The sequence below is a fragment of the Taurulus bubalis genome (assembly GCF_910589615.1).
Source record: "Taurulus bubalis genome assembly, chromosome: 5".
Classification (NCBI taxonomy): domain Eukaryota; kingdom Metazoa; phylum Chordata; class Actinopteri; order Perciformes; family Cottidae; genus Taurulus; species Taurulus bubalis.
Genome location: NC_136593.1, coordinates 8,116,585 through 8,127,820, shown reverse-complemented (window position 1 = coordinate 8,127,820; position 11,236 = coordinate 8,116,585). Strand labels below are relative to the sequence as shown.

Below are 11,236 nucleotides of genomic sequence, written 5' to 3'. Positions count from 1 at the left end.
TACAGACGATAAAGATCGACAGTGTTCATTCCAAATGTGGCTGAGACAGCAAAGCACTTTACACTGAGGGGGTTCTGTGTGGCAGGATCAGTCTGCAGGAGCGGGGCGTCCAACAAGAGCCAGCCTGCTCTGGGCAGACTATCCCAAGTGACCTCTGGTGGCACATGAGTGTATTACAGCCAGCCGTGGAGGTCTGACAGCTCAGACTAAAAAAAAGTGAATAAGATTAGCTCCCATCATCTTGCAGCAGTTTTGAAACGACAATGTCGAAACCTACCTGCTGATTATGTTTACATCTTAGCGTTTCAGAATTTTCTTGGACATTTTAGCATGCATCACATTCTTTCCTTTCTCTTGCCAAAAAAAAAAAGAATAATATTAACTGTTAAATTTATAGTGCTTGTCACTCAAATCTGTGAGGTGAGCCTTCCCAGAACCCCTCCCCTACCCCATCTTCCCCAAATTACCCAGCCTCCCCCATCCCAGCCACTAAATCCACCCCAGCTCTGTATTTTAAATGTGATTGCAGTATAATTCAGAAAAATGATCAAAGAATATAAAACTCGCGCTTCCAATTTCTGGCACTGGCTCTGTTTGGACGACACGAGACGGTCTACTTAGAAACCAGCACGCCCCCTCTCCCCACAGCTGATCCATGATTTAGATCAGATCCTTCGCCTGCACAACTGTAGCATGAGACAAACTCGCCGGTGATCATTACTCAGTCTCCATCCTTAAATGGATATTAAGGGCTCTGAAACACATCTGTTACCGGGTTGAGGAGGCTGTCCTGTTAAGAAACCGACAGAGAAAATACAAAACCAGCCCCAGATTATGGCAGAGAGAGCTGCACACAAACACACAAGTCTGTAGCTGAGATGAGGTGGCGCCCCTCGGTATATTCTCACAGGAGGCGTCAGACAGACGCGCCTGATGTTGGAGGGAGAGCTGCGCTTCCATTTCAGACAGTCAGCCTCTCTGGGAGTTTAAGAGAAGAACTCAAGTGGCTGTCCACGCAGTGCAAGCAGAGCCAGGTCCCAGACATGTTGTGTAACTCAGTGCATGCATGCAATTACCCTGAAGAAGGTGTATTGAAAATATATTGGGTGTTTGTGGTATAAAAGTATTTTTTGTTTATATCAGTTAGAAAACATTTATTTCTAGTCGTATGATTTTTTTTTTTCTTCCTCCCTTTCCTTAGGACTGGCCAATCATTGTATTCAAGATGAATATTATTGTTATTATAGTACAAGATTCTATTTTTTATGGTAATTTGTTGACAAGATCTTCTCATTGTGTCAAATATTATCTGCAGATAAACTGATAACCAAAGTATATATTTCAGTTAACTACATACATGATGGTGTGCTAAAGTGTGCTCCAGTGAATTAGATGCCGTAAAAGCTTTTCTTTCCCACTAAATTGTTTTTACAATTTTCAGTTAACAGATTATTTATATTGGGTAAGATTATGAAAGTGCCAAAGTAGTAGAGGAGATGCCTGCAAAACCACTATTTGGTGGAAGCTGTATGAAAAGGCAGCCTGTCCAAAACTACATTTACCTACTTTTTTTTAAGTAAATAACTGGTTATATTCAGTGTATATTGAAGTATAATAAAAGTATAATAATTACCAATCAGAAAAAAACTGGTCTGGTTAGTCGATATTCAGACAACCTTGAAAGACAGTTTAACATTTTGGGGAATACATTTATTAGACGAGTTATTACAAAGAGCGAAAACAATCAGCCTTTTAAAAAAAAAAAGAATAATGTCCATCAATCAGCATCTCTAATGCTCATTAATTAGCATTTTGTTTATTTGGACAAAAAAAAAATGCTTTTGCCAGGTCACAATGACTTTGACCCCCACATTCTAATGAGTTCAACCTGGAGTACAAATTTGTGCCAAATTTGAGTAGTTTTATATTTAACCGACAGGCTCGTTATCGATCTTCTCATTTAACTCTCGTGAATAAACGCATTCCCCGCTTGCAGTACTTCCTTTACGGAGTACTTCCCTCCAGAGAAACCCCGTCACTGTCTAGGTTTTTAATTTTAATTCACTGGAGTTGTGGGAAACATTTTGTATGGATGCCTGACAATGTAATGGATGTAGATATATATTATATATACAGCATACACACAAAGACACACCTGTATCAAATTTCAGTAATATGAAAATGCTTTTTTCATTCCAAACTGTTAATTACTCTTCCTTGATACTGTACCTAGTCTTATGGTAAAGCCGTAGTGTGTTCCTTTAAGTTTTGTGGGAGTGTGTATGTGTGTACATGTGCACTTGTAACTGCTGGGGGCGGGGTGGGAGGGGCTACATGTAAATAAATCAAATACAGTTAGTGTGGAGGTGTTTTTTTTGTGTCAGTGTAAGTTAAATATTATAAAATTTAAAAAAAGAACGTATTATTCTCTATTGTGTTTCATGGTACATTAAAAAAAGAAAAAGTAGTTTTATCTTACATTTCAAATGCTTATATCTATGGCTTCTGGCGATACCCGTTCCATTTTATAGATTTGTCAGCACAAAATGCAATAAACCAATACCATTTTATTACAGCAATTGTGTCTGGAGTTTTTAATCTTGTCTTGTTTTGATAATGAAAGTGTTACAAAGTAAAAAGACAGTGCAAAACTATGAAACAATCACGGTTGGAAAAGAACAAAGGAGTCCATCATAAACCAAAATATATAATGTACTTTACACATGAAACTTTTCCTCAGTTCAAGTCACATGTAGAATGAATGAATAATTATCTTCTAACTAATAACAATTGAAAACACAGACTGTTAGGAAGTCTGGACAAGTCATCCAACAAAATTTCATAACCGTAATCAAACTTAAACACAATACTCAGAATAAAAATAAAAAAAAGATTAAAAGCTTTTACAAAACATCCAACCTACCTATATTACACAGCTGGTAAATTCACTGCACAGAGGATTGATGTGGCGTCTACGTGTCACAGGGAGAGGTGCGCTCGCATTAGGAGAACATCAGTAATGTCGGGGGTACATGGACATGGGCGGGACCTGGCCCATGCTGGGGGGCGGCTGCTGGGCGGCGGCCGGGCTCACCAGGTGGTTCAGAGACGGTCCGCTCTGAATGAGGGTGTCCAGCGCTTTCTTTACACTCGGGTTGTCAAAATTGATACCTGAAGCAGACGAGGGGAGTCTTTGACCACCCGGTGGGACTTGCATGCGTCCCGGTGGGGCGCCGTAACCCTGGGTCACACCCGCGGAGGGGCCCGTCATGGCTGGGCGCGGTGCGATTTGGGTAGGGGACGGGCCAAGGGAGCCGTAGGCCTTGGGCTGGGAGACGGAGGGCGGGACTCCGACGCCCGCTGGGACCCCGCTGCCGCTGTTGAACAGGCTGAGGATCTTGGCTTGCAGCTCCTGCTGGTGGCTGGGGTTAGCCGAGGCGCTCGAAGCAGCCGAGAGGCCGAGGTGGCTGGACTGTGGCGCCGCGAGAGCAGAGTGGGATGGAGGAGGGAGTCCTGTGACGGAGGCCGAGACGTCCCGGTGCACTGCTGCAGGAGCTGCAGCGTGGACTCCAGCTGTGAGGGAAAGGTTCAGTTACAATTTGCAGTTCTGCAAACTATAATATTAACAGACAAAGTAATTAAAAAATAATTCAATTTGAATTGTACCATAAGAGAACATTAAAAAAAAATGTAAGGCTGTTAACAGAACACTCACATTCACAGTGAATATGGTTTTGGTTGATGTAATTATTCCTCCTCTACATATGGCAGAGATAACCAAAAAAAACTAACAATGCCAATGTAGAGATGGGGGACAAAATCGAGTCTTCATTCTGTACAAAACTAGTGTGAAAAATTTTGAAATTTAGCTGAAGTTAATGAGGTTTCACCTATCAGATTGAGTGGTTTAAAATATTTTGCAACACTTTCCAGACTGAAATGTCTTCTTTGTGTCACTAGTTTTCTGAAGCAGCTCAGCAAGGAAACAAAATAAAAACACCAACTTCTACCCGACTACCACTTTGTGTCTTACTGATGCCTGATATGAATTACAGCTGAACTTGGGGCTGTTTTTGCATTGAACCGTGAAATGCTTTTTCCCACTTCAGGGCCCGTATGTAAAGAAAGAATGATGATCGGATATTACTCTTTTCAATGCCATGCGGGGAAAAAAACAAAAACAGACAAAAGACATGAACCAATCCTTTAAAATTATTTTCCTCATACCTGAGAGCGGTTCTGCAGCACTTCGTAGCAGTCGAGCTCTTTTGTCCTTCAGGTATGCAATGAGTGTATCCATTTCATCGGGGGTTACAAATCTACCCAGCAACCACAAAGGGAAAAACACGATAAGAAGTGTTGAGAAGTCAAAGGCCGACAAACTGAAATTCAAATTTTGAACACATGGAAATATAATTGAGGCATCACAGAAACTGTAAAAATTCTCCACAGCGGCAATTTTAAATTGTTCATCAACCGGATACCTGTTTTCAGACAGCAGTGTGATGGAGGTGAGCACAGAAACGGGGTGGCTCTCCCTGTCGGGTTCCCTGAGTAGCACGTCGTCCGCCATCTTGGCAGCCTTTCGGGCGATCTCCTCGCGTTCCTTTTCACGGTTTTCAACTTTGTAGGTGTCATAATTGTGGGAAACCAGCATCATGGCGTCCTGCATTGGCATGTTCCGATGCTCTACGTGTAAAAACAACAAAAGACGTTTGAAATACTGCGGGGTTTTTTTTGGTCAAAGGGGTCAAATCATTCCCTCCTCGCCTTGCGCTACCTTGCGGTGTGCCGAACAAGATGTTGACGGTGCAGGACCGGTGGACCTGGTGCTGCTGGGTAATGATGATGGCAAACGGAGTGCGGGCTCGGCCGACATCCTCCAGCGCCTGGGTTAGTGACACTTCAGTGTTGAGGAAGATCAGATCCACCACCATGCCCAAATCGCGGATTGTCCGTCCCACCGTCTCAGCATACTCCCTACAGTTGTTTGTGAAGCACGAGTACACACAGGTAGACGCACACAAACAAACACAAAACGCGCACACACACACACACGCACACACAAACACAGGAGCGATATGAAATAAAAACATGCCATGTGCCGGTCGAACGTTTACAGTGACGTTTGGTGGCCGCTCCCCGTGAAGAAGAAAGCGGACATACTTTTGCGCCTTGTTGACGACGATCACCGAGCAGTCGACGGGGCGGTCCGTGTCGTAGCGCCGCTGGAGTTCCTCGTAGTACTGCCGATACAATTCGTTGCGGCGCCGCTCTTCTGGTCGAGCGCGATCATCTACTGCTGAAGAGAGGCTGGCGGCGCCTGGACAGGGGAATAAATGTCAGTCACATTTTCAGAAGTTGAAGACTATTCTAAAAAAAACGACTTTAAAACCTCAGCCAGGTGCAACTCTGACATTTATTCTCATTACTTATTAAAAAATACCGTCGTTGTGAGCTGATGCTAGTGAGCTAAATGCAGCAAAAATTATATCCAGAGCTACGAGAAACCACTTGTGGGATGTCGGATAAAGAAACGGGTCGCGTTTTTATATTGCATACAAATCCAACCTAAAAGGAAGAACTACATTTCACAATTAAAACACAATCTTGCTCTGGAGGTGGCTACGTACTCACGTCAACCAAGAGTATTTTAACAAGACATTTGCTATGTACACTGTGGTACACACCCTCTGGCTCACGGCGTCCGTTCCAGGGATCTCTGTAAGGCTCCCTGGGGTCCCTGGGGTCCCTGTAGGGCTCATCCTTCCTCCGGTAAAACTCTTCTGCACTGCTGCCACTGCGGTACAATCGGTCGTACTCGTCTCTGCTGTATAGAAACATTTCAGGTTTAGACAACAAAAACTGCAACCACTTAAATGCTGAACTTGCCGACTTCTGAGCCGAGTATCCACCTGTACGCAGGATCCCTGGCGTCTTTGTCTCTGGCCTCGGCGCTCCGGTACCGGTAGTCGTGGTCACGAGAGTGGCCGGCCGGCCTCGAATCTCTGCCCGAGTCCCTCGCGTCGCGGCCGTCCCGCGTTTCACGGCCGTCGCGGCCGTCCCGGCTGTCCCGGCTGTCGCGAGACTCGCGGCCGTCCCGGCTGTCGCGAGACTCGCGGTTGTAAACGGGCGAGCGCGAGCGAGGCTCCTTGCCGTCGCCGTAACTGCCATACGTGGTGGCGGCCCTGAGAGAAAAGTCATCGGTTAGTCCAAGGACAGTTAGAGTTTAGGCTGCCTATGAAACACTGTAACGGGCAACTTCTGTCCAAGACCCGTGAGGACAGGACTACAGTTTGTGTTGAACATATCAGTCAATATTTATTCAATATGAAAAGATGGAACATATTTATTCGCACAACCGAAGCAGAGAAACACAAAGCAGCGCTCGTGTTCGCAGAGGGAACTAAAGCAAATTCAATCCAGGAGGCGATTCGAGACGCAACGACGACGTTTTGAAAATGTCCAGCGATTCGTGTTCGCAACGTCGGCTTGTCGACCATTTGAGTTTCCCCGACCATGAATCCAGCGCTTAAAATGCACACATGCCATGGCTGTGTCATCTTTAGGAACAAGGCGGTTTATTTTGCGCATTTAGCGCATTTAGCTTGCAATGATTTGCATTTTGTTCTCCAGTCAGACACATGTCCATGCTGAAAATGTCAGGTGATATAAAAAATAAAGAACATTTGGTTGAAATTCTCAAAATAAAAATAAATAGAACTAATAGATCAGTTGAAATATTTTGTAATCCAATACTTTTCTAGAAGGAACATGTTCTGAATTGCGTAGAAAATTCTTCCATTTCTACAAATCAAGCCGCCTAAAGACATTTCTAGAGATCCTAAATACGCAGAGTGACCGAGTTGTGTTAAGTGCCATTTGAACCCTTCATGTTTAGAAATGGTGGACGTTTGCTCACTCTTCAGTCACCTTTAGGGTTAGATGGACACAGCCATATTTGTCTAAATGGTCTTCACTTCTTCCAACATTTATATGAGAGGTCCAATAATGTCAATGACACTCGACTCAAAAGTGAGGCACACAAGTGTTTAAAATTGAAAGTAAGAAAAAGGAACAAACCAATCAATTACTTTTACTACATATTCATTGCAAGTTCTGTGCATCACAACAGTTTTCAATATGCAACTGGATCCTATTAGAATAACAATCAAATTACAGTTCCTCCTTATATTGCACAGTCTACCTATAAAAGATGAAATGCAGTGCAGAACCACACTGAAGAACAAAGACACTTTAAATTACATTCATATGCCTATTGTCTTTATTTCAACATATCTGGAAAATATAATTTTGGGTGTAATATTTGTCCCACGAACCATCGCACGCACATCTTCCATTAAGCGGACTTCCCCACTGGTGGAAATGACAGTTGAGGAAAATGTTATACGCTTTTGTTTACCGGCACCTCGGAGGCGATTGTAGTTCTTCACACCAATTCCGCGTTACTTTACCTTCGTGGAGGGCTCTGCTGGGATTGAGGTTTAGCTTGCCGTCGCTCCACTGCCATATTTACATCTGAAAATAAATCAATCCAAACGTTGAACATAACAGTGACATGTCAATCAGTTTCTCTTTTTCACGCAGGACGAAGTGGCCGCGTAAATACTTCCACGATCCAAATGAAATTGAGCTCCAAAATCCGAGCTTGAAAATCTGGACGAGGGTCAAAATGCAGAAAGTCGAAATTCCGAATCGGTCGAATTGAGTTCAAGATGAAGAAATGAAGGAGTTCTTTTGTGCACTTAAAGTCGGCTTCACACTTGCAAAGCTTGAACGTGTAAATTAAGACTTTCAACTTGAAATTTTGCCATTCAAGTACATTCAAATCTTTTTCGAAAATCGACCGTTTTGCAAATAAAACAAGAGATTCAGGCGTTGCCAGGATTTAATAATGCACTTGTTTATTTGCTTTGAATGCCAATAATGTAACATGTTTACAGTAAGAATGATTGTAGGTAGAAATAAAACATGGCTAAATAATTGGCTTTTTTTTATATTGAGCTGAAGATCAAATCAGATATCTCGGGTTGGTCCGATCGATGGCCGGCCGCTGATCATTATCTGCCAATATTCGCTCGAAATAAATGTGGAAGCCGATCAGAAGACTCCAAACTTGCAGGACAATTTCTCTACGCGAGAGGTAGTCACAGGACCGCATCGACACGTTTGTGTTACAAGTCAAGCTGGAGAGCTTTGTAAAGCCACAACTCGGCCATTATGGAGGACTCGTTAAAAGAGGGTAAATAAACGTTGTGATCCGCATCAGCCAATACTGCCAAATTCGGCCCCAAAAGTCTGCACTAAAAACTACTTGGTGAGGTTAGTGATGGGAAAGTATATATCATCATCAGTTATTGGCATTTTGTTTACTGGATGCAACATTTAGCATCACTACAATGGCCTTAAAAAAAACATTTTAGCCTATCGATATTAAAGTTATAGCTAGCTTACATGTATAACTTTTTAAATACAGCATGTCAAAGTGAAATGTGTTCATCTTTAATTGCTACTTTGCTGCCGTTTTCTAAATCACCAAATCCACAAAAAATAAATCATGATCAGCTTCAGGACAAACACTTGAAACACCATGCCAAATCATTGAAGGTTTTCACACACACACACACACACTTAACCCTTCATTCACTAGTGTTGTTGTTCTCTGAACACTAACATAAGCCTTTCCTCTGTATCCAGACAATCACACCCACTGCAGGTAAGGCTTACCTATTTTATAACCTTTAAATATTCGACCCTTTTGGGCGGACTTTGCAGCTTCCGCTTCCTCAACACGTTCAAATTGTACAAATCCGAACCCACGAAACATGGACACGCCTGGAAGAGGAACATTTAAAGTGGTACAGTCTTAGGATGATTTTTGAAGAACATTTTGGATACCTACCCACTTTAAAAAGCTATCATCAGTGAGGACATCCTTCTGAATTTCACATGCTTGCATTTCATGAAAAAACACGACGCTTGATGCTACGAGACATAAAATGATGCCATGAAATTGATTTATTGCTTGTATTGTGTTTTACTGACCGATTATCTTCCCATACGGGCCGAACAGCTCTTCCAAATCCTTCTTTTTCATGTCGGAGGTTGGCAAATTCCCCACAAAAATCCGCCTCTCCAAATCTCTAGGATCGCTACTGCTGCAGGAGCGGGAGGATTCCCCTGGTGACGGGCTGTGGCTTCGTCGGCGAGACATGACTCAAATGGGTTTACCGCTTTCTTTCTTCGTGCGTCTCAAATGCTTGAAAAAAAGTTTGGTTTGTTCGCTAATCAGCGCCTTTAAATTGCCGTTCGAAATCCTGAAACATGTCAGTGAGTTAAGAGAAGAGATCAAATTTCTTGGGAAGGGATGAAAAGTTTCAGCATTGCAAACGTTGCAAATCAAAATCACATCAAAAGTTCAGACAATGGAAATGTTGAGGCAAATTCATTTTCAAATGCAGCAAAATTAAGACAGATCGTGCTGGTTGAGTCGCAAATTCTTCCAAAACCTTAAAACAAAAAAAAGTATTAGATTTAACGTTTCACTGTACGTTTACATACAAGAGAGAGCGAGAGAGAGAGAGAGAGAGAGATCGCCTTGAAATATGGCGATCTCTCTCGAATGAGTCGCTCCTACACCTGATCTGATAAATGTGCAGTTGCTGAGCTTTCAACGTGCTTTGCCCTTTTCTCTGGGCTCCCAGACTGAAATATTGCCTTGAAAATTATTCAATTTCAAACCTTTAGAGCATAATATGTTCGATCGATCAGAGTCTTGACATTAATTTGCCATCCAACAATGATGTCAAGCTGTTTAAATAACCACAGATGAAGTCTCTGCATACAGCTGCAGGGCAAGTCAGTTAAATATTGTTTTCGAAAATTAAGTACTTTATTTTAAGTCATGAGATTTTTAAATCTAGCCCATATTTTACATGAAATAAGAATATTTGTTTGTTATTACAGTATGAATCATCTCGTGCTATTTGAAATTCACTATTATTAAGATATTGTTCAATTGAACTTTCTATATATGATTTGACAGTCAGTTTTTGACTACATACAGACGTTAATACAACTGGTAAGCTACACACACACACACACACTAATATATATATATATATATATATATAGACACACACACACACACACACACACATATATACACACACACACACACTAAATCATAGAGCTAGTGAGACTTTATTGTGATGTTCCGGCCGTTTGAATGAGGAAATTATCCCTAAATGGACTTTGTTGAATTGTAATTGAATAACCCTGTAAATATAGCCTACAACTAACAATGACGTTATATCAAATGCACCATGACTCTTTAAATGTTAAATCAGAGAGTATACACTTCCCTTTTGTGCTAAAATAAGCCACGTAAAGACACTGAGCGTGTCGAAACAGTTAATGGCTTCAAGACGATGGTGAAAACACTTTTCACGGTATGCAACGCAAAGTGGCCAAAATTTCACGTAAAACCTGCGCCGTTAAAACTGCAGCTGTGATAGGAAAGTGGCGCAAACGGCACAGACACCCGGTGTCGACTGTACGGTGTGATGAACTCAGCCTCCGCTACTTTAGAATGGACTCTTGGCAATAGATTGTTACGCCAATTTGAAGTCATGATAAAAAAGCCCTTCCTCTCCTGCTCAATGAGGGTCACGGCACTGGCCGGCAGCAAAATCCAACACAAGTCACTTTCGGGTTGAACGAGCTTGTGGCTCCACTTGGTGTTAGGCCTTGCTTTATTTGTGTCGTTTCCCACCATTTTCATAGCTTCCTCTGGAAGTGCGTTGACGATCGACAGTTGACCCCCAGAAATGCGCCCGAACACAACAAAAGGAAAAGACAAGGAGAGAATACGGGCAGGAGGCCGGCTCTCTGCAGATACAGACACCGCCACACTCTACTAGTGGGTCGTAAGTGATGATTGCGGGGGATCATTTTTGTGCAAGTCTATACATTGCTTTTTAGGAAAAAAAAAAACATTGTTCTGCCTTTATGTTTTGGGTAACATTGCTCATCCCAACCTTGTCCAAAATGGTTAGGCCAACAGTGTGGCTGATAGTTTCATGTAATTTAAGTGCAGGCAAGAAAAACGTGCCCCATTAGGTTTGTAGGGTTTAACTAATTAACAGTGCAGATACGCCTCAAATGGTGTTTCCTACCAACCGAAATACATTTGTTTAAATTGTCCTCTTCTCTT

The 11,236-nt window shown here is 42.4% G+C and overlaps 1 protein-coding gene across 3 annotated transcripts; it reads right to left on the bottom strand.

Moving 5' to 3' along the window:
* Positions 1–2,307: 2,307 nt before the first annotated feature.
* ncoa5 (nuclear receptor coactivator 5) lies at positions 2,308–9,495 on the bottom strand. 3 transcript variants are annotated; one of them, XM_079218115.1, is made up of 10 exons: positions 9,067–9,495; positions 8,749–8,856; positions 7,476–7,539; positions 5,916–6,188; positions 5,691–5,830; positions 5,167–5,323; positions 4,781–4,983; positions 4,485–4,689; positions 4,228–4,319; positions 2,308–3,573 (listed from the first exon to the last, which is right to left on the bottom strand). In XM_079218115.1, the coding sequence occupies exons 1-10, from the start codon at positions 9,233–9,235 to the stop codon at positions 3,014–3,016; spliced, it is 1,971 nt and encodes a 656-aa protein (XP_079074241.1). In that variant the 5' UTR covers positions 9,236–9,495; the 3' UTR covers positions 2,308–3,013. The 3 variants fall into 3 exon arrangements, with proteins under 3 accessions (XP_079074241.1, XP_079074242.1, XP_079074243.1); XM_079218116.1 differs by having other exon boundaries at positions 4,781–4,980; XM_079218117.1 differs by having other exon boundaries at positions 5,691–5,827.
* Positions 9,496–11,236: the final 1,741 nt, after the last annotated feature.